Source organism: Geotrypetes seraphini, chromosome 6 (assembly GCF_902459505.1).
Source record: "Geotrypetes seraphini chromosome 6, aGeoSer1.1, whole genome shotgun sequence".
NCBI lineage: Eukaryota > Metazoa > Chordata > Amphibia > Gymnophiona > Dermophiidae > Geotrypetes > Geotrypetes seraphini.
In genome coordinates this window covers 197,974,654-197,998,398 of record NC_047089.1, presented here as the reverse complement: position 1 = coordinate 197,998,398, position 23,745 = coordinate 197,974,654, and the positions used below count along the sequence as shown (strand labels likewise).

At 39.8% G+C, this 23,745-nt stretch overlaps 2 protein-coding genes across 5 annotated transcripts in view; one reads left to right on the top strand and one right to left on the bottom strand.

Annotated features, from left to right (window-relative positions):
* The window catches only part of LOXL2 (lysyl oxidase like 2), a 177,135-nt gene extending 173,658 nt beyond the window's left edge, over window positions 1-3,477 (top strand). For 2 of the 3 annotated variants that reach the window (XM_033948229.1, XM_033948230.1), the window contains exon 14: window positions 1,546-3,477. In XM_033948229.1, the coding sequence (XP_033804120.1) occupies window positions 1,546-1,625 (80 nt within the window). In that variant the 3' untranslated portion in view covers window positions 1,626-3,477. The remainder of the gene's footprint in view (window positions 1-1,545) is intronic. The other variant, XR_004539830.1, reaches the window with a different exon arrangement.
* Window positions 3,478-4,852: 1,375 nt separating this feature from the next.
* R3HCC1 (R3H domain and coiled-coil containing 1) lies at window positions 4,853-23,258 on the bottom strand. 2 transcript variants are annotated; one of them, XM_033948232.1, is made up of 7 exons: window positions 23,156-23,258; window positions 19,931-20,068; window positions 18,837-19,518; window positions 14,119-14,291; window positions 10,141-10,211; window positions 9,555-9,650; window positions 4,853-6,103 (listed from the first exon to the last, which is right to left on the bottom strand). In XM_033948232.1, the coding sequence occupies exons 1-7, from the start codon at window positions 23,173-23,175 to the stop codon at window positions 5,994-5,996; spliced, it is 1,290 nt and encodes a 429-aa protein (XP_033804123.1). In that variant the 5' UTR covers window positions 23,176-23,258; the 3' UTR covers window positions 4,853-5,993. The 2 variants fall into 2 exon arrangements, with proteins under 2 accessions (XP_033804123.1, XP_033804122.1); XM_033948231.1 differs by lacking the exon at window positions 23,156-23,258 and adding an exon at window positions 22,595-22,848.
* Between the last annotated feature and the right edge of the window lie 487 nt (window positions 23,259-23,745).

Below are 23,745 nucleotides of genomic sequence, written 5' to 3'. Positions count from 1 at the left end.
AAGCCCTGCATTCCACCACTGAGGGCCTGCCTGTACCCCCCCCCGAAGGCCTGCACCCCACCCCTGAAGGCTACCTGTCTCCCCTGAAGGACTGCGCCCTCCACCCGAAGGCTTGCTTACCCCCCCAGGAAGGCCTGCGTGTTCCCCCTGGCCTCCTGCGCACATTTACCTGCTAGCAGCAGCCTGCAGAGAAGATTGCTGGGGTTAGCGATCTCTGCAAGCTGCTATAGATCTTCGGAGCTGTTTATTCTGCCACGATTTTGCCTCTGATGTCAGAGGAGGGGGCGGGACTACAGCAGAGTAAACAGCTCTGAAGACCTATAGCAGAGATCGCTAGCCCCAGCGATCTTCTCCTCAGGCTTCTGCTAGTAGATAAATGGTGTGCAGGAGGCCAGGGGGGAAGCCGGACACCAGCAGGAGGCCAGAGGGGAAGCTGGACATCAGCAGGAGGCCAGGGGGGAAGCTGGACATCAGCACTTCCTGACTGACCCTCCCCCCTCTAAAGCAGGTATGGCAGCGACTGGCCAGCAAGAGGCAGCGCTGCCGCTCCTGCTTTAGGGGACGAGGTCAGTTTCCGAATCGGGAGGCCGATTTTTTTTTTTTTTTTTTTAAATTGATTCGAATCAATTCACCTGAAGTGAATTCGGTGAACTGATTCAAATCGTGAATCGGGCAGCACTAGCACATATTCAGAGATCCTCCAGATATAGCCAAAGCTTGCCGGGTTTTGGAAAGTCTGTCTGGGAGCCCAGACAGTCCTCTAAAAAGAGGACATATCTGGGTTTTCCTGGATGTCTGGTAACCCTATGTAAATCAAGCTAAGGAGACAAATCTGTGATTTACTCTATAAAGTTAATCAGCTTTTACATCCTGGATCATAACCAGTGCCAATGTCCTCACTTCACTACTGCCATCTAGTGCACACATCAGCCTCTGCAGTCTCCACATAATTAAGTTGAACGAGACTGTCTACCCTCTCATTTAAATTCTCTCCTTTGCTTAGTGGTATATGAAGGCACAGAAGTGTGCCCAGCTAAAGCAATGTCAATTTAGGGCACTCCCTGAGGAATATCTAGTGCATATGCCTTGTGAATATCCTGAAAACTAGATCTGGCTAAGGAGTACATGGACTAGAATTAGTATTGCTGGCTTAGATAAACATTCAATCAATCACTAATTACCACTGAGTCTGAAGTTCAAGAACAAATTTAGGTTTTGAATCTGTCCTGCCCTTTCTGTACTACTGTTCGCTTCTATAATTTTAAGAACAGTCTACAGCAGGTATCTCAAAGTCCCTCCTTGAGGGCCGCAAACCAGTCGAGTTTTCAGGATTTCCCCAATGAATATGCATTGAAAGCAGTGCATGCACATAGATTTCATGCATATTCATTGGGGAAATCATTAAAACCCGACTGGATTGCGGACCTCAAGGAGGGACTTTGAGACCCCTGGTCTACAGAGACTTCTCTTTTAAGCCACAACTTCATAAGGAACTAAAATAGCTAAGACTCTTTTAATGGTATTTTCTTGCTCTTTGTCCCACAGGTGGCTCGTTAGGTGCTGAGACAGAGGGCAAGTTTTCACAGTTTGCAGGACTGCTCAATAATCAACTCTCCCTGCGATAAGGCAGCAAGATGCCTCCACTATTGAAAAGAAGCAGGGTTGCCTGTTTCAGTGACTTCCCTAACCACTGCTGTCCACAGAGAAGAGGAGCCTTAATAAATTATTACTATCATAAATAAAATCACTTGTAGGCCAGCAAAAATATTTGAAAATGTTACACCAACAACCTCCATGCTGTGAATGAACTGCTCCCACCGATGAAGGAAAAAATTGGAAATGCAGGGTTAAGATTATGTGTCACTGAACTCATTTAAGGTATGAGACCAACCTACTACTAGCAACAGAGAGTAACCAGTAAACAACAGTTGAAAAACCTTAATGTCAAGGTTAAAAGCAGCCCAGGATGCAAAATTTACACCAACCTTGTCACCTTGCAACACAAATGCTATTATTATTTATGCAAAGAAGTTTGATTACCACCGTCCATAGCAAAACTTTGTAGCAAAAAGAGCAATCAGCAAGACATCATGAACCAGTATAAGTTGGCATCTTGATGGGGAATTGGGAGAGGGTAACTTTTTAAGCCTTCATTTTACATGTAAAACAGTGTTTTATGCATACACATGGGTACTTATAAAATTGTCCAGGGGTACAGAAACATAAAAATAGTGTGTACTTTTACATAATATACAGTATGTGTTATATATTCCTGAGGGCAAGGTTGTGAGGACCTGGAGTGAATGCACATGTACCCATGTAAACTTAGGCAGGTCCACTGGTGCCTGCCTACTTTCTAGTAGGGCAATTTATAAGGTACAGGGGTCACATGCTGCCTTTATAAAATACAGAGCAGATTAAAGCAACAAAATTATTTCACCCTTTTGATGGCATTTACAAAATAGACACAGTATATGCCGCTGAGTGGTTTCACACCCTAGCCTAGACACACTATTATAACATTACTTTCATAATTTTTATATAAAAACTTGTAACCAGTTCTAAGTGCTCCTTGGATAATGGGATATAAAACCCTTCTATCCTAGGTGAGAGAACTTTGCACAGAAGAAAAAACAACCCATTTGTGCTCCTGTTGCAATAAAACCAAAAAGCAAGCAGGAGGCTTCTGAGAACTTCAAAATGCCATAGTTAATTTGTTTTTATGAAGTGATATGTGAGAATCAGGCCAGTTTATTTCCCCTCCTCCCAATTTAATACCCCTTTTTGTGATACTGATTAAAAGTTTGATTGCTATACAGACCTTTTTATAAACACAGTTAATGTTAAAAAAAAATAGCCTACCATAGTTTTGTGCCTTAAACCAAATCCATGTCAATTATCAGCAATACATAAGAACACAAGATGTGCCATACAAGGTCAGACCAAAGGTCCATTAGATATTGTAGCCTGTCTCTTAACAGTGGCCAATCCAGGTCCAAAGAACCCAGTACATCTATTTCTTGATGTTCATGCTCAGAATTAAGCAGTGGTTTTCCCAAACTTACATGCGAGTGGAAGCAGCAGAGGAGAGGATCGTGCACATGCTTCTCTGCTTTCACTGAAACTCAACTGCTGGCTTCTCCTTATGCAGTGAGCTCAACTCCTTTATTGCGCTACATATTACACATGCTTTCTACAATACCTCTTATTTAGATTACTTGCATTTAACCTGTGTGTATGAAACAAGTACAAAATTACACAGTCTTCAATATCCTAAAAAGAAAAAAAAATTGGTAATTACTAGCAAGGACCAGGGCCACTGCCTCTCTTATTCCTTCAGAAGCCACTTGAGATTGTTTCTCTGCATCTTTGTACATGTAAATGGTGCTAAAAGTGTTCCTCTGTTTTATGAGGTACATGTTATATGTCACCCGAGAAGACGTACACATACTTGAATAAAATGGATTTGTTCCACTTCTGCTGTGTCTTCATGGAATACATTTTCAACAGCAAAGCTCACCGGGGGAAGGTGTGCTTTGAAATCTTTTGATAATGCAATAAAATCAAGCTTTTAATAAACTTGGAAATTTGGGAGGAAGGTTCACAAACTGCTGCACAAAGTCCATTTATTTAACCTCCTCTGCACAGCGTCACCACTGCTGCACATGCTGTAAGACACTTCACAAGGAGGAGAAACAGAATTATTATTAAGGAATTCAGAGGGTTAAGGACAGAATTCCAACCTATACAGACCATAAAAAAGCAGGCCTAGCGGGGCGGAAACCCTACAATAAGAATGTTTAAAATTAATGACCACACCATCTTTGGTCTAAGAGCCAACATATGACACTATCATGTGTCAGCTTTCAAGGTCACCAAAACTCCCACCACGCCCCCATTCAACAGATGTGATCCTGAAGTTCACCAGCCACAACCTCTATGCAATCTTCATGCTAGTCCAGTAAAATGTCATGCCAGCCTGCAAAAGAATCCAGAACTTATACAGCTTTTAGACCCTTACACTTATATTTTAAACAGTACAATTTACTTTTGACTGTTATGCCAACTGAAATCAGACTGAAAGAACACAGATCCAGGGAAAACATGGCTGCTCCTTGTAAGTCTGGATAAGTCACTTAATCCTCCATTGCTCCACATGCACAAAAACCCAGATTGTGAGGCCAGTGCTGACAAAGAAACTACCTACATATAATGTGTACAGTGCTACATACATCTAGTATCACCATAGAAACGAGTAATATTGCTAATATTGTTGTGCCGAACATTGGCTAGTCTGAAAACCATATATGTCTATATTAAATAAGCTGACCAAGTCACAAAAAAGGGGGTATATACCAGTTTATATTGGCAGGGTAAATGCGCTCTTTTTGCGTGCATGAAGATTGAAGAATTTATTTGAAGTTTACAGGGACCCGGTTTTTGCATATGAATTCCATTTTGGGTTCCCAGAAGCAGAGAACGAAACATGGTCTGTGTCGTGAATCTACAACATTGAAAATTTAAGATAAGTTTGTATTGCACTTTTTGTGCTTTGTGATTGCATGATTTCTTATTAAAAAATATGCAACGATTGGTCAGTGAGACTGCAGTTTGAGATAAATATCTCAGAGTCTCTAGGTCTCTGAGCATATATTACATTACATTAGTGATTTTTATTCCGCCATTACCTTGCGGTTCAAAGCGGATACTTAAACAAACCAATACATTTTATGATTGCCGGTAACGTTTGTTTGAGAAATTTACAATTTTTACAGGAGCTGGGTAGCAACACAAGAGTGTATATTTAATAAGTTTTAAGAGTTCTTTCAAATGAAAAGAAAAGAAATACACACACAGTGAGGCTCTGTCACGGAGCAGTTTATTCCCTTCAGAACGACAGCAAGTTATCAGCTGAACTCTGAAGACATAAAATTATAATTTCTCAAAAACAATCACCTTTTGAGTGGACATCACCTGTGTAAAAGATGTCCTTTCAGCTTATTTCTGCTGATTGGATCAAAACAGCATACAGCCAGAATGACTTCTTTTTAATGGTTCAGCAGAACTTGCTAAGCAGCAGCTACATAAAGTATAAGAAATCTTGGCCACAAGAAAGTGGCTCACCAAAGCCTCTATAGGCCATCAACCCTCAGCCTCCTTTAGGAACAGCAGAGGACCCTTATGAGATGGCCTCTAGAATCTGAGAAGGGTCGATATATTTGTAATACTGGAAAATCTAGTATTTTGAAAACTTCCAGAAAAGTTTCCCCAACAGTTAACTTATTCAACAGACATCACAGAATACAATATGAAAAATCTAAGCAGCAACTAAGATACTCGAACTACACAAACCATGCCCTAAACATTAGAATCATGCAACAGTATTAATCATCTCCTTTCAAACTTCTAATACTAAAAAAAAATATTAAGACGCCAGCATATAAACTTTTCATATTCTAGCATGATCACAGTTGCGCTTGCCAAACCTTCAAAAGAAAAAGGAAAAGGTTTCAGAGCTTTAGTATAGGGTCAGTTGTAGGACCCCCATGTTACCTTCTGCAAACCTAAATCCAGGTTTAAAATATTCATTTTTATGGAGAGCTATTCCAGTAAAATGCAGGGGATAAGCAGATACTGTCACATTCTTTCCTGACAGTTTTCTACCTAAGGGAGAAGAAAGAACAAAAAAAAAAAAAAAAAGTCTTAAAAGCATGACAAATTGGTTAAGTGCTCCTTTGGGCGATATAGCACGTTTAGTGGCAAGAACTGCACATCTGAATTCTTTTTCAAGTATGTCAGGTGTGGCACCTACAATCCTCAAGAGTCACAAATGGGTCTGGTTTTCCAGGAACTTGTGAATATTCGTTGTGGCTGTTTAAACACGATGACCCAAAGTTTATGGTCGATTTAGAACGGTTCATTATTCTGGAACCCACAAGTGTTTGAATTTGAGGATCCTTCATCTCTGCTCCAGAAGAAAGACAAAGAATGTGTCATTCGGATTTTGGCTCTTTTTGATTCTGCAGTCCCAAAGCTCTTTTTACTAGCCGTTTAGCCACTGAAGGATCAGTTGGAGATCTCCACTTGGTAGGCTGAAAGAATTCTGAAATAATACACAAAATAAATTATTACACAAATACATTTTGTCCTGTTCCCCCATTCTTTCATTTCCCCCCCTATCCTTTATTATACAGAAGTGGAAGAATGGGAGACCCGAACAAAACACAATTAATAATCACCTGGTAAAGTTAGGGAGAGCACCCAATTTTACTCCCTAACTAACTATTGTGCCAGCCTGTCTGAATGTCATCATGCAATATGAATCCATGTCTTGTTTTGTCTCCCTCATCCCACCTAAGCTGTTTTTAGCTTAACTCCATGCCAAATGGGATGTGAATCCAGCCCTGGTTTTCTTCATCCCAGAGCCGCCCAGTTTTATTCTCCTGCAAAACGCATTGAGATGAAAGTTATAAAACAATGACAGTGGGAAGGGCTGTGGCGGCTCACTGGTTGAGCTGCTGCCTCTGCACCGAGGTTGTGAGATCAAATCCCAGTGCTGCTTCTTGTGACCCTGGGCAAGTCACTTAATCCTCCAGTGCCCACCACTTTGAATGTAAGCTTTGAAATGTCAAAGTCAGAAAAAGGCAGTATACAAGTCCCCATTCCCTTTTCCTCAAGTACCTGGTACCTTCTTAGCATTATGACAAAATCATTATTATAGTATAGATCTCAACCCAGTCCTTAGAACATCCAGTCAGTTTGGATTTCAGGCAACCCACATCTAATATATATGCAAATCTATATAATGAATATTCACTGTAGACAGCCCAAACACCGGACCAGTCCGGTATGTCCTGAGGACTGAGTTAAGACCTACCACTCCAATAAATATTAGTAACATATAGTAACCTAATAAATGACAGTAAATAAAGACCAATGTGATCCATTCAGTCTGCCTGACTGAGACTCATTTGCTTTAGATAAATGCTCATATAAATTACAACATGCAACCCAATATCAGATCCCCTCACGACCCATGTCTTTTAATATAAAAATATAGGAACAGCCTTACTGGGTGAGACCAATGGTCCATCAAGCCCAGTAGCCCATTCTCACAGTGGCCAATCCAGGTCACTAGTACCTGGCCAAAACCCAAGGAGTAGCAAAATTCCATTCAGAATCCTAAATAATAGCAATATTCCAGAATCCCAAAGAACAACAAAAGATTCAGGAACCCCAAGGAGTAGCAACATTCTATGCTAACGATCCAGGGCTAGCAGAGGTTTCCTCCATGTCTTAATAACAGACTATGGACTTTTCCTTCAGGAATTTGTCCAAACCTTTCTTAAAACCAGCTACGCTATCTGCTCTTACCACAACCTCTGGCTACGTGTTCCAGATCTAAAACTATTCTCCGAGTGAAAATTTTTTCCTCCTATTGGTTTTAAAAGTATTTCCCTGCAGATTCATCGAGTGTCCCCTAGTCTTTGTAATTTTTGATGGAGTAAAATATCGATCCACTTGCACCCGTTCTACATCACTCAGGATTTTGTAGACTTCAATCGTACCTCCCATCAATTGTCTCTTTTCCAAGATGAAGAGCCCTAACCTCTTTAGTCTTTTCTCATATGAGGAGTTTCATTCTCTTTATCATACTGGTCACTCTTCTTTGAACCTTTTCTAGTGCCGCTATATCTTTCTTGAGATAAGGAGATCAGAATTGAACACAATACTCCAGGTGAAGTCACACCATGGTGCGATACAGAGGCATTATAATATCTTTAGTCTTATTAACCATCCCTTTTTTAATAATTCCTAGCATCTTGTTGCTTTTTTGGCCGCTGCCGCACATTGGGCAGAAGGTTTCATCATATTGTCTACAATGAAATCCAGATCCCTTTCTTGGGCGCTAACCCCCCAAGGTGGACCCTAGCATCCGGTAACTGTTATTTGGGTTATTCTTCCCAATATGCATCACTTTGCATTTGTCCATATGAAATTTCATCTGCCACTTAGATGCCCAGTCTTCCAATTTCCTAAGGTCTACCTGTAATGTTTCACAATCCGCACGCGTTTTAACAACTTTGAACAGTTTAGTGCCATCTGCCATCACTCGTCGTTCCAATTTCTATATCATTTATAAATAAGTTAAATAGCACCGGTCCCAGTAAAGATCCCTGCGGCACTCCACTGTTTACTCTCCTCCATTAATAAAAATGACCATTTAACCCTACCCTCTGTTTTCTATCCAATAACCAATTCCTAATCCACAACTGAACTTTGCCTCCTATCCCATGACTCTTTAATTTTCTCAGGATGCTCTCATGAGAAACTTTGTCTCTGCTATAGCGTTATCCTCCCCAAGTACCCCTTTTCCTACCACAGCCTTCCATATCTGACCTAAGCGGGCCTTAAATTAGTCTTTGTGTTGTGATGCACAGAAAGGCTCTTTAAGAATAAATGTGTTTACCATCAGGTACACACACTATGCAGTTACAAAACCCTCCCAAGGCTAGCCCTATCACTCAGGCTCTAGAACTGTGGCACAGGAAGGATTCAGATTCAAATTCCTCTTCCTTCAAGGCTGATAAGACCTAGGGAGAGAAGACATTTGCTGATGCTGTAGCATCATATTCTGTTAGTAGCACAATACAACACCTGCTAACTACTATTAGATAACACAAAACCACACCACCAAATAAGAGCAAAATGTTCAAACATAAGGGCTAGAACAGTTATTAATCACTAGCATCCTAACCACCAGAGCAAAATAATAGTGCAGAAAAAAAAAAAAACCTCCACTCAGCTCAAAGTGTGTGATAACTATCTAATGAAAAACAAGTCCAGACAATAAAGGCAGCAAAACCATACAAAGTTCAGTTGGATTTATCATTAGATAGAGTTATCACACACTGAGTTAAGTGGAGGTTTTTTCCACCTTGCACTTTTATCTCCATTATTTTGCTGGTTAGGTGCCAGTGACAGTAACTGCTATAGCCTCTATGTTTAGACATTAGTCCTGTTTGGGGTGTTTAGCACTGACTCACTACCTTCCATTTTCTGCTTTTATTTGGTGGCATTGTTAAATACTATTTAATAGTGGTTAGCAGGTATTGTATTGTGTTATTGTATATATCTATTTACCTCTATACTTTTGATTAACTCCCATCAGCCATTAAGCAGCAAAGAGTGAGACAGTCCAGTCCTTGGACCGATCAAAGGCAGACAGTATGCTCTGCTTCCTCTCAGTGACTAGAGAAGTAGCCAGACGGTGACCAGACTTCAGAAATCAGTGAGGTCAGAGTGAGCCAGCGACACTGCAGCCTACCACCTGCTGCTCATTTGTTTCTGTGGCAAGGAGACAATAATACTATCTGCAATTTCATCATTTTCCTTTGTTAGTTATACCCAGTTTGAAGAGTCACAAGAGAAGGATTCCATGTAAGAAAGAAAAAGTAAAAGGAGGAGGAGATCACTAAGGAGACAAAATGGAAGAAGAAGATGTAAATGTGAGTTCATCCCTATCCAGAGCCAACCATCTCCTAGGTTCTTACCTGCACGCTGACGTGCCCGAAACTGTGACTGTTTTATTCCCTGAGCCAGAGGACGGAATTTGAGGAGCGGGTGGGTCATCGACAATGCCTGGACCGCTTGAAAGAATAATATCAATTTTAAAATTAACAGTATTCCAAGTTTTAATCATCAGATCACATTGGTGCTATCAGAATAGACAGAGTGACTCAATTTGAAACAAAAAGCAAAACATAAAATTTACTCTGAAGCCTGGAAGCCCAGATCCAGTTTTTCCTCATCATTACAGTATGACCTTAAAAATATATTACATGGTCAATTGTTCCAATGTCTGTGCTCAGCATCAACATAACCAAAACATTAGAAAGCCCATAACATCAAAAACACAATTTAATATTACAGCAAAAAGTGCTTTGATTTCTAGGACTGTAATTTTTTGTTACAAGCACCTTGCAACCAAACTGTTAATGTTGTAAAATGCTCTATAAATGATATCACAATAATTAAAAAAAATAATCCAATAGTTCACCTAGCACAAGAGTTTCACATGGTATTAAAAATTAAAATCTGATCTTTGTGCACATAACCTAATATATCCATTAACAGTACCTGCTGTCTGACTGGAGAATATTCCGAGGGCATGTGTATCATCCACCCACTGAAGCCGGAAGCCTTCGACCCTGTAAGCGAAATACAAAACAAGAAAAGATGCAAAGAAGCTAACCAGACTTACAAGACAGAGAGAACCATCTCAGTACAAGATTAGAGAACTGGGGAACAGGAAGGATGTAGAGAAAATGGGTAAAGAAATAGCTACTCCTTCCTAAAAACGTGGGAAATATCACCCTCCTAAACCTTTATGTGTTCATTAGTGTGCACACCTTGGGTAGCGGAAGATTTATTATGATGTTGACGAGTGCTCATTTTATTCCACTGGGTCCATGGGGAAGCTCTTGGCTACAAGAGCAGGAGACTACCGAGACATAGATGCTGTGGCCTGCTGCTTTCTCAGTTATATCACGGAAAAAACAAACCCTATGCCTCTAACTCCCATTCTTGATGTACCAAATCATTACAGCTTACTGAAATCAGTTGCAAACAGTGTTAAGTACAGTTAAATTTATGTTTGTTTGGTTTTGGAGAGTGGTGGAAAGGTTTTGGTATACATGACGCACCAAAACAGGAGATCCTACCTTCACACAGTAGAAACATAAGACAGACAGAAAAGGCGATCTGTGTAATCAAAACTCGACACTTAGGTGTTTCGTCCGTAATGACCTGCCTCAGGAATCTGAATCTTTATTTAGAAATATGTATCTAATATTCTAAGCCTTATTGCTGTAGTTCTTGAGGTAAAGATATAATGAATTAAATGTGAATTATAAAAAGTATCTCAGCTGACAGAAGCAAAATAGGCATCACGGGCAATGTATTCAACTGATTCAGAGACTTCTTGCAAAATAGGAGTTACCTCATATGGTTATGTCTACGCATGGATGGATAAATCTAGATCTATTAGACGGTACAAACAACCTGCCTATACACAGACATCCAGCGATACTTCAGAAGATGATAAATCTACTGATTCAGAAACCCTGACAAATGTTTTCAATTTATCTTCAAGAGCATTAACCGATATTGAGTTTTCTGTGTTGAATAAGGGATTATATTTTGTTCCCACCACCTTCTACGATGCCAGTGACACACAAATCTCACTATATAAGTTCTTAAGAAAATGCAAGTTACGTCATTTTTTTAAAGACACTTCAACTTTTCCTATAAACCCTTTTAGGACGCCATCTTCCTGGTGCCCCCCTGGTCCTACTGACCCACACATCCAACAGTTAGTGGAGAGGGATATTCAACAGATGGAATCTCATTATTCAAGATCTTACTCCAACCTCACAAGTGATCAAAGACAAGCTATTACTCACCTAGCGCAAGATTCTTCTATAACTATTCGCCCCGCTGACAAAGGCGGTGGGATAGTTATTTTAGACACTAATAAGTATCTTCATGAAATTCATCGACAACTTTCTGATACCACATATTATCAACGACTCGACCACGATCCTACTAATGACCTAGTGGATTTGATCTCTGATCTTCTAATTCAAGCTTTTGAAGCAGGATTCATCTCAGATCATGAACTTAAATTTCTTACTAGAAAACATCCTAGGATACCGGTCATTTACTTTGTTCCCAAGATACATAAATCTCTTGAAAACCCTCCTGGGAGACCCATAGTCTCAGGAATTGGTTCAGTATTAGAACCTCTATCTGAATTCATCGATTTCCATCTTAAACAAGAGGTCTCTAAAATCACTTATGTCAAAGACACAAATGATATGATTAACCTCTTAGAGCAAATATATGATGAACCGATACACGCTACTCTTTTGACATTAGATATAGCAGCACTATACACAAATATCCCCTCAGACTGCTGCAGTTACAGTCATAAGATCTCATCTGCAATCCATGGATCTCCCTGACAACAAAATACAGCTTTTGACCCGTCTAGCACAAATAGCTCTAAATCATAACTATTTTCAGTTTGGACCTGATTTTTATGTACAAGTAAAAGGCACGGCTATGGGAGCCAAAATGGCCCCCTCTATAGCATGCCTCTATGTTGCCAACTTTGAACAGCAATTTTTGTATCCTTCAGAGCACTACAATAACATCTTATGCTGGAAACGATACATAGAAGACATTTTAAAGTCTGGGTAGGTACACCCATGAATCTTGACACCTTTTTACATTGGATAAACTCCTGTGATTCCAATCTACAATTCACAGCATATTCTCATCAGAATCAGGTTTCTTTTTTGGACTTTACTATTATTCTTCAAAATGGTTCTTTTACCACTACTATACATAGAAAGCAAACTGATCGCAATACTCTACTACGATACGACAGCTTCCATCCTAGGCATTTGAGAAACAACATCCCTATGGGACAATTTCTCAGACTTAGAAGGCTATGTTATACACATCAGGATTTTGAACATAAATCTCAAGATCTTGCTGCAAGATTCTTAGAGCGTGGTTATCCTGGCCCAGTTATAAAGAAAGCATACAAAAGAACTTCCAATGTCTCCCGCACTACGCTCCTATCTTTACAACACCACCACCAGGATTCATCATTAGTATGCGTTTTGCCTCAATTCAAACATGCTTTTCACATTAAACATCATGCAGTACCATCCTGAATTTCAAGATCCCCCAAGATTTGCCTTTTCTAAGGGACCCAATTTGAGACAGCAGTTAGTTCATTCTCAATACATCCCTTCAGGAGTCCCGCGTACCAACACTGGTCACCAACCATGCGGTCACTGTAAATTTTGCCAGTACAGTGTCCCCCTTTCAGAGCTCACCCTCCCCAATTGGGTCAAAAAGAAAGGCAATTTTTCGACTTCTAATTGTGATACCAGGGGAGTAATATACATTATCCAGTGTCCTTGCCTATTATTTTACATAGGACAGCCTTCTCGCAACATTAAGTTGAGGATCGCTGAACATCTCAGCAAAATTCGTACTAAAAAATTGGAAGCCCCCCTTGTCCAGCACTGGTCAGATAAACAACATGCTGTTGAAGATCTACGTTTCTCTGTCGTAGAAGTACCTCAACTTCTGAGGGGTTCTTTCACGTATCTTATGGGTTAAAGAATAACAGTTAATCCTCAAACTACATACCCTTCACCCTGATGGACTTAACAGTGAAATCGAATGGCAAGCTTTTCTATGATATATTTTGACACATTTTGGCATATATTTTTTATTCTTTTTATTTTTTTCACTCATTTTTTATTCATATGTTTTCTTTCCTTTTCAGTTTTTCGATCTCAGTATTTTTGCACTGTTAACCTAGTTTCTCTGTATCCTGCTCCTCCTGGTGGCCTTTCCTTTGTATGACCACTTGTTTAACAATTTTTCTAGTCGGCCCATTTTTTCCTGTGTTGCTTTTTAGAGCTTTCTTTTTAGACAATGATATGTAAGCAGTTTGTATTAACCTTAAAACCTTGTTTTTTTATCTTTCTTCACTCTAGTAAAAAAAATTTTCATTTACATCACCTAGCAACTATTTCTTTGGTATTTGAAACTACCAACACCTCTTTTGGGTTCCTTGAAAAAGACCCCCGAAACATGGTCCATGTCGGGACCTACTAACACCCCTTTAAGTTAAGTAGGAATTGTTTTTCCTTTCATTGCCACTGAAAAATACTTTTATTATTTAAGAAGCACGGATTACACATATCTGAGTGTATGTATAAATGCATTTACTTTATTGTATCTGAATCTCTTCTTACTTCTTCTTTGGATATTTACTCTGAGAAGTCTTTGTTCTAGTGTTATATTGTTATCGAGTTTGACCTCTCAGCCATGCTTTCTTTCAGAGCATTTTCCTCACCACCTACTATTTTTAAAAGTTTGCTAGGACATCAAATACCCTTGGACCTGCCTTGCATCTTGTCTGTTCCAAATTAAAATTAGTATCCAATTCATTAAGCCCACAATATAATTCTAGATTCCTAATGACTGCCAGAGTTTGGTGCAATCTGCTGAAATGTGACAAACACTCACTGGAATTCAGTAAATGCTTCCATAAGATCCTCTGTTCGAAGTGCCGGTTCAAAGTCAAATATTTCAATGATGTGGCCAAACTTATCTTCATTCTCTGTCACATCACAATAGGTTGAATAGTCAAACAGTGGCTTATTAATGCTGATATCCTTCTCTGTCAAATGAGCTGTAATCTGTAAAGGGAAATGTATGCTTTCATTACAATGAGTTATTTGTATTTTTAATTTCCATTAATGGGGAGAACAAATTTTCAAAGAAATATATCTGTGTAAAGCAGTGCTTTATCCACAGAAATGGATTATTTGAAAACTGCCCATCCAGTGTACAAACACTGCTAACCTGCATTGAGTGGAGACATTTCCAACAGCCCTAAGGTCAGGGACTACAATACACACATTTGTTTTTTGTTCACCTTTATTTGATGTAACGCAAAATTATAATGAATGTTTAATTGGTTTAAAAAGAAAATAAAGAAAATATGAAGCCATCCAGGGGGATCGAAAGGGATGGTGGTCTAGGTTACAAATTTGAAGTTAACAAAATTAAACATACTATGAAACAAAAGGAAGGTAGGAAGAGTGACTGAGGAAGACAACGTTCAGTGATAATAGGCTAATCATTAATGCTGAAAGACTCCAAACTACTGGTCAGAGGGGAAGGCATGAAGAAACGTCTTCAAGACAGCCTTAAATTTTGTAAAATGAGTGCTCAAGGTCAATTGCTCAAAAAATGGTTTCAAAGAGAAGGATTATCAAATATGACATGGAAATGTGATGGAATGAAAAGTATGTTGGGTGGGGGTATATGGGATAAGAAACTTTGGTGAAAAGGAATCCCAGTGTACAAAATACTGGTGAGCAATAATGAATAAATATCTTAAACAGGATTTGGTAAGAAACGGAGCCAGTGTTCAGAATATAACAAGCGAGTTACGCTATCAAAACATTTAGCAAAATGAAGAAGCTTAATAGTATTTTGAAGAAGTTGCAATGTTCTAATTTTTGAGACATTACAGCCTTGATAAAGAGAATTGCAGTAATCCAACCAGGAGAGAACCAAAGAATGTAGAAGTAGATGCAATGCTTTGTAGTCCAAAAGGAGTAGACTGTGAGCAGTTCTCAATGTAACCAAATATTTTTGTATAAACACTAGAAATCTGTGAACTGAAATTCAGGTACCTATTTATTGTAATACCCAGGACACAAACAGAATCCTTCAACAAGATGAGAGCACCCTGAATAGTGGGGGAGGAAAGGGCAGGAGTAGTTGCACTCCAGAAAAATAGCACATCTATTTTAGAAGGATTGAGCTTCAGTTTTGTTATCCATAAGCCACTCTGCAATAATGTCCATTTTAAAGAGAGTTCAGAAACATAGTTAGACATATAAGAAATCTTGCCCGGTACTTGAGACCTGTGTTGTTATCTGTTGGAAATGGGATTCTGGGCTTGATGGACCTTCAGTCTATCTCAATATGGCAACTCTTATGTTTTTATGAGTCAAAAGGCACCAGCTGTACATCATCAATATAAAGCATGTGAAACGTGATCAACCAGAAGAAAAGCAGAAAGAGGTCAAATTACCCTTCAGTCCAAACAAACCGGTTTCCACCCCCATTACTTGCCCTGGTGGGTTTTGTCAGAGTTAACTTCCAAGTTAATTCTGACAAAACCCACCAGGGCAAGTAATGGGGGTGGAAACAGGTTTGTTTGGACTGAAGGTCATTAAGAGGGAAATGCCTAACTTAATTAGTAAATTGGCTTCAATAATTAGCTTTAATAAGCTCATTATTAAAAAAATATTAATTGGGAGACAAGCGCCTATCTTCTTAGGCACAATTCTACAAACCTATTGCATGGGGCCTACTGGCACCTAACACCAAAGTAGGCATGTGTAGAGGCAGAGAAGGATTTAGGTGCCTCTAGGGGTGATTCTCTAAAGAACTTAGGCACCTATAATGTAGGCCATTAAAACCCCGGCCTACGTTACGGGTGCCTAAGTTTTAAGTAAGGCACCGCTGTGATTCTGTAATGTGCGCCTAAGTATGATCAACATGCAACAGGCACGAATTACAGAATCTGGTCCTAAGTTGGTTTTTTTTTTTCTAAATACAGCAAAAGCCGCAGGGCAAACAGTTTTTCCATCATTTTGGAAATGAATGATAAAAAGTAGAAATTGGACAATTTGAGATCACAGGATCAGATTTAGGGTCTTTTAGTCACAAATGGACAATGTACAAATTGCTTGAATCCAAGGGTTCCCATTACCTGTACAATTCCACTGTGTTGAACCTTATTGCAGATAGTATAGCTTGCTCTTTTATAAAAAATATAGAAAGCCTTCATGCTTTACTCCATCCACAGTACCTGCTTTCACCCCCATCAATGTAACCTGCCTCAACTTTGACTTCTACACTAACTTTAAGGGTTCCTGATGTTCCTTTCTCAGAATTTACCCTTTCCACTTTGGACTTTAGGAAAGTTGTCTCACACCCTAAATCATCCTCTTATCTGTGACTCCCTCCCCCCTTACTTACAATCCATTGCATACTCTATCCTCAAATCAGGCACCTTAACTGACTGGAAACTTGTGAATCTTTCTATTTAAACTAAACTAAACTAAACCTTAAGTTTATATACCGCATCATCTCCACGGATGTGGAGCTCGGCACGGTTTACAAGAACTTAAAATATAGGAAGAGAAGGAAAAAAAAAAAAAAAAAAAGGTTTACATGAACTTATATATAGAAGAGAAGAGTAAGGGGGGATAGAATTATATTTTAGTGAAAAGCTGGGTTTTCAGTTGCTTGCGGAATAATTGGAGAGAGTCCAGGTTCCGCAGCGGGATAGTAAGGTCGTTCCAAAGACCTGTGATTCTGAAGAGAAGGGATTTTCCCAGTTTGCCTGCATACCGAATACCGTGTAGAGAGGGGAAGGATAGTTTATAGCTTTGGGTGGGTCTGGTAGAGTCAGGACTCGAGGAGTTATAAGATAGTGGGATTAAGGGAGGAAGGATGCCATGAATGATCTTAAAAGCCAGGCAGGAGCATTTGAAATGGATTCTGGAAATCAGAAAAAAAGGAGGTGCAAATGCCTACATATATAGTTTCTTTAAACAACTTTCAAAGTGAATGTACACTTGTGCGTTTACTTTGAAAAAACTATGAAAGTCACGGATCAAAAGTATATGTGGGCTCTACAACGTGTGCAGTGTGAAAATTATCCTGTGCGTCTATAAACCATGTATCTAGAGCAGTGGTTCTTAAATCTGTCCTGGAGGACCCCCAATCAGTCAGGTTTTCAAGATATCCCAAATGAATATGCATTAGGAATACAACAGAGGTGACAGGCATGCAAATCTGCCTCATGCATATTCATTATGAATTTCTTAAAAACTGGCTGGTCAGGGGTCCCCCAGGACAGGCTTAAAAACCACTGAACTAGAGATTAAGTATAGCACGAGCACATACTGTATTAACATGCATTAACCCAAGTCTGGTGAGAGCCCCTCAGTCATTTACCAATAAAAGCTGGTGGCCAAATCTTTATCTGTGATTGTAGTTTGCAACCTGGTCAGTGAATTTCTGACACATTGCTTCTGAAGTCTATGGTTTATGTAGTCCCCTAAAAGGACAAAAAGAATATGGCTTTCAGAGTCACTGCTGGATTAAAAAGCAAATCAGTAATCTTTGTTCTCTCCATGGAGACTGAAGGTAGGTTATGAAGTAGTATTTGTATCATCACTAAGAATTGGATGAGTGCAATCTTAAGAGGAGTCTATTAAATTACTCTGCAGAAATGTTTTCATTTTCCCCTTTACTTCTTCACAGCAGTTTATTTCTGCTCCATTGGGTTTGCAGCTCAATGGAATATCCACCAGGCGAACGACCTGGCAGAGATGAAATATACTCACCGGGTACTCCCATCACTGCTCACTGTGAATGTACAGTAAATGCAGCACCTCTCTCTCTCTCTCTCCCTCCCCATTCCCTACCCTACTCCTAGATAGTCTCTTCTTTCCTTTTCCATTCTCAACCTTCACTGTCCCACTCTCCTCAAGAAGAGCCTAAAAGTTGATGTGTGCTCAGACCTTATGGTGGTGGCCCATTCTTGTAACACAAAAGCTGCATGCAATGGGGGCAGAGTTCCCCAAGAATACATACCAGCTTGCAGACCCCGTTCTGAGTCTATTTTGACTGCTGCTGTCCATCCTCTGTAGACTGTCCTACCAAATTGTTGTTTCCCAGTCTGCCCTGTCAGTTGGTGTGGTGCCACAGTAGTCCCCCTGCTATAATTCTCTTCCGGGGAGGGGCGTCATTTGGCCAGAGTGGGGAGGGGGAGTCTTTTTTTAATGAGACAGATATTGTGCACAAAATCTGTGTCCATTAGAAAAAAAAAAAGGGTTCCTGCCCCAAACAGCTGAATGGCAGGAGGCTTTCCCTGCCAGCTCTGTGCATGTGTGAGAGTCGTTCTCACAGCAATATATCGGACAGGTGAGATGGGGATTACAACGAACCTCCACGCAAATTATTTGCATGCAAAATTTTTAGTGCATCAATAGCTCTTAGAATCAGCTAAAAATCAGAGCAGACCCACACGGTCTTAGCAATCCTTGCATCTAGCTCTTAGATCAACATAAAGCACCTCTTTGGTAAGGCCCTATCATCTGTCTATGAAAATTCTCCTCAGCAGGTTTTGACCATCTTGGGTTTAATGTTACCTCTTTTAATAGCTGATCAGTGCAATCCCCATCCGTTTTTCCTTCCTCATCACCTTCTGTAGAGGATTCCAGGGTTCCACTGTCTAAAGGTAAGTCTCTGCTGCACTCCATCTCTCTTGTTGCTTCTCTGCAGTTGTCCCTTGAATCTCCTTGCTCTGGCACACCCATGCCATCAGCTAGTGCTGTTCTTTCTGTATTTTCCCCCAAAATCCTGCTGCTTTCAGCCTCTAAATGTTCTTCACCAGTTTTTGCACTTGGGAAATGCACATCTTCTTCACACACTGCTGTCATTCCACTGGATGAGCTGAGCAAGTTCTGATTATTTCGCACATTATCCTTATTATCCAGAGCTTCCTCTAATTTACCTTGGAGGCAGGTTTTTTCCTTGCCTATTGCTTCAGTGACTGGCTCCATTCCTACTCCAAGCTCATTTTTCTGTTCCCCTGCATCTAGTATTTGGCTCCTCCTAGGGGGGACATACAGAGCTTGATCTGGTCTCTTATTGAAACGTCGCCTTCCTCTGCCTCTTTGGGATCCTCTGTAGGTTGGACCGGTGCCAAGCTGATGCTCTGCCACTGCAGAATCTGTGCCTCTAGCACCATGGAATCTTTTCTGGTGGCGATTTGAAGTTTGGGGCACTGTAGAACCAATAATGTGAGCAGCATCTTCTTGATCAGGCAGCCTAGTATTTAAAAAAAAAAAAAAAAAGGCAGCAAGAGATAAAAGTTAAATCAGTCACTTTGAAAGCAAACAGACAACTCTATGCATGTCCTTTCTTAAAATACTTCAAGCACCTGTGCTTGCCACCATCAGACAAAACTCTGCATTAAATAGCGTTTCAGGTTGACCCATTTTGTCAATTCTTAAATCTTTATGACATGCCAAAAAAAATTATGCACAAACATATCCTCTTTCTTCTTTTCATGTTTAAAATTTTCTCTTTTCAGTGACATCAAAAAACAACTTTGCAGTTAAATTATTACATCAAGACAATTATCTGCAACATTATTGCTTAATTTTGGTAAGGCTATGCTCTCCTGCTCTGCCCACAATTTTACTGCTTGTAAGACAAGTACCAGTTTCTCTAAGATTACCTGACATTGAGATGGCAAATAACAGTCCTCCTCTTCCAACTTTCCCCAACAGAAAAGCTACTTAAGGAGTCAAACGTTTCAGTGATTCGGTGGGTTATGTATCTCAGACGACTGGTCAGAGGAGGAAAGAGGAGCACTCTAGGAAAGCAAGAAAAAGCAATATATGGGCATAATAATGAAAGCAAACATATCTTCAGACTGTCTCTCTGAAAATTAAACTCCCACAGTGGCAAGGAGACATTCAGACAGTTGCTACTAAATTATTTCCTATTTACCTTACAATATATTTATCAGAAGGAAAAGGCCTCAAAGTTTTTTTGAGCAAAAATGCTTCAGTAATCTCTTATCATTGGCTATAAAATGTGACTCTTATTTCTATTTAAATTGAAAAAAATAGTAACAAACTTAACTTTTGGTGTCAAAAACATTTAACTTGGTCCTCCCGACTGGTCAGCATTTCACAGTAAGCAAAACTACTGGACCACAATGAATGCTTCTATGCTCTTTTATATAATTCCATTTCTGTGGAGGTAGAACTATGTAAAAGAGTATAGGAAACACAGAAATGTTTGTTGAGGTCTATTCATTTACCGTGAAATTCTGGCCATAACTGGAAGGACCAAGTTAAGGGCCCTTTTATCAAACAGTGGTAAAAAGTGACCTCAGCACGCTCTCAAGAAGGTCATTCCAACATGCTAACACCATTTTTACAACTGGTGTAAAATGGCCAAAATTTCTATATTTTTTATATTAATGGCAACACATTAATTTTGCCATTAGAATATGGCCATTAAAATAGATTAGCCTGTGAGCCCTAACACCCAATGCAAGGAAATCTTTAGTGAATACAACACTATAACATGGATGCCAGGTCCGAGAAGGCATTGAGGGTTAGCTGAGAGGATTTAATGCCAGTGTCTTCTTTTTTGCTATGAACATAGCAGTACTGCAACTTTTAAGAAAGAACCAGGAAGTGAGGGTTCTGCACCCAGGTCCAAGCAGATAACAATATATCTGTGCATGAACTGAAATGTTTTGTGCATAAATAGTAGCCTTCCAAAAATGTTATGTGCAAGAAATTTTTGCAAGGCTATTTACCTACAGCGGGGGTGTCAAATGTCAGTCCTTGAGGGCCACAATCCAGTCAGGTTTTCCCCAATAAATATGCATGAGATATATTAGCATACAATGAAAGTGGTGCATGCAAATAGATCTCATGCATATTCATTGAGAAAATCCTGAAAACCCGACTGGATTGCGGCCCTTGAGGACCAACATTTGACACCCCTGACCTACAGAATACCATTACAGCACATGTAGAGAAATGTGTGTTAACACTTTTGTTTTGCTTAAATTGTGCACGATACTACCTGCTGTCAGTGTAGACTCTTGTGTACATGTGTCAGCAAGTTTATACCCTGATTAGTGCACAGGTTTTGCATGCTTTGAATTTGCATATGATAAACTCACTGCACTGGCAGATAAAGCTGTCTTGGTAAATTTGTAGTAGAAGCTACTGAAAAGCTTTCTGCACTGGCCCCTAAGTTAGTACCTGAGGATGGTTAAGTAACCCCCAAAATCAGAAGAAGCACCAGTGGATTTGAAGCCACTCTCTGGTTCTCAGTAGGAGCATAAAAAGTAAGGCTGTACTGAATATTCATATTCAGTTTGACCCTGAATACATTATTCATATTTGGCCAAATAGTGATTCAAATTCAAATAAAAATAATCTAGGGCTCTATTATACTAAATTCTACTGAAATGAACACGATCTCTGATTTCACATTGCTTCTTTTATTATTTGTTGTGTTAACCCTCAATGCCCATTATTTGAATTCAGCTAAATAATATTTTTCATTATTCTTTGAGTAAAACATGTTATTTGGTACAGATCTAGTAAAAAAAAATAAAATCTAAATATGGGGGGGGGGGGTCTTTAAGGTGTGCTTGTCGATTTAGCATGCACTAAATGTTAATGCACCCATTATATTGGTTTTCAAAGGCAGGGTTTTTTTTTAATGCCTTTACCCATAAACAAACAGGCACAAGAGAGTAAAGATTAGAATAGCTTTTCAATAATACACATGAAAAAAAACTAACTCCCAGAGTACAACATGCTTCAAATTACAGTACTATTAAGTAGAGGAGTAGCATAATACTGTAGTTGGATTCACACTGCAGCTCCTAGTGACTCAGGACAAGCCACTTAGCCCTCCATTTCCCCAGATTTGAAATAAGTACCTGTACATAATAAGTAAAGTGCTTTTATTGCAACGACAGAAAAGCGATACATATCAAATCCAATCCCCTTTCTTCAAGTCTTATTCTCTGACCCAGTTAGGACTGCCAACAAAAAAAATCTCAACCCCCCCCCCCCCCCCCCCAATATTTTGTGCAGAAATCGGAGTAGGGTCTTCTCGGTTTATCTACCTAGGACCCTAAGAGAAAGACCACAGAGAATGACTCGTAAAAGGATTGATACGACTAGCAGCTGGCGTCTGTCCTCTTACTCTAGGCAGGGCTGTCATTGAGAATGCTCCAAGCATGCTAATTGCCTTGGATTCCAACACGGGGGGAGGGGGGAGGGATCCCTGCAAGAAATCTCCCCGGGCTGCGCGAGGAGAGCGGCGAGGCTCTTTTTTTTTTCTTTTTTCTTCTTCTTACTTTTTCTGATTCTCTTCCAGTCGGAAACGCTCCAGGTCCTCCAACACCTGGCTGTAAAAGTCATTCTCGAGGCTGGAGAGATAAAGCCCGTCCAGAGAAGCCAGAACGGCTGCGGGAGAGGCGGCGAAAACGGGACGACTGACTGAAAACGACACCGAAATCCCACAACACTCACTCAGCACAACCGGCAAATAGCCGCCGCCGGGTAAGAGAGACAACAGAGCGAAAGAGAGACCCATGAGCAAGTGTACAGCGCCTCCCGGCGGAGCGGCGGAATCTGGTATTACAGTCGTCTAATCGTCTCGTCGCTCTAACTCAGTGGTCTCTCAAACTCAAACCCTTTGCAGGGCCACATTTTGGGATTTGTAGGTACTTGGAGGGCTTCAGAAAAAAGTTAATATCTTATTAAAGAAATGGCAATTTTGCATGAGGTAAAACTCTTTATAATTTATAAATCTTTCCGTTTAGCTAAGTCTTAATAATAATATTGTCACTTATAGCTAAAAAGACATATGATCAAGAAACTGTTTTATTTTACTTTTGTGATTATAATAAACATACCGAGTAATTAATGTTTCCATTACATCTGATTGTATAATTAGGTGATTTCTTTTTGTTTGCTTGCTTGATTGTTTCCGATCTTTTTCAAGTTATGTATGCTTGATTAAATTTAAAAGGTTATAAAAAAATAAAAAAAATAAACATACCGAGGGCCTCAAAATAGTACCTGGTGGGCCGCGAGTTTGAGACCACTGCTCTAACTCATTCGTAAAGAACCGAGGCGGAAGGCTGGAAGAATCTTTTACTTCTACTAAAAGCAATGGAAGTAAGGAGGACAGATAGAGACATTTGGAAGTAAAACCCGGATGTCTCAATCCATCCTCCTTTTTCTGGAGCCATATGATAACCTTAATTGGCTAATAGGAAAACTGTGTTGGCTTTTCTATCAAAATTCATAGAAACAAAAACTAATAGTGCCAGGAACCAAACTAGAGAATTTTACTGCAAATCGCTTGCCCTACCCTGCCCTTTTACAGGGTAGCAGGATACCCTCTGCTGGCAAGAGAGACAGGATAGCTGCAGTAAGCATTCTCTCAAACTATGGCAGGGCAGGATTAAGACAGAGGAACATAAGAATAGCTTTTCTGGGT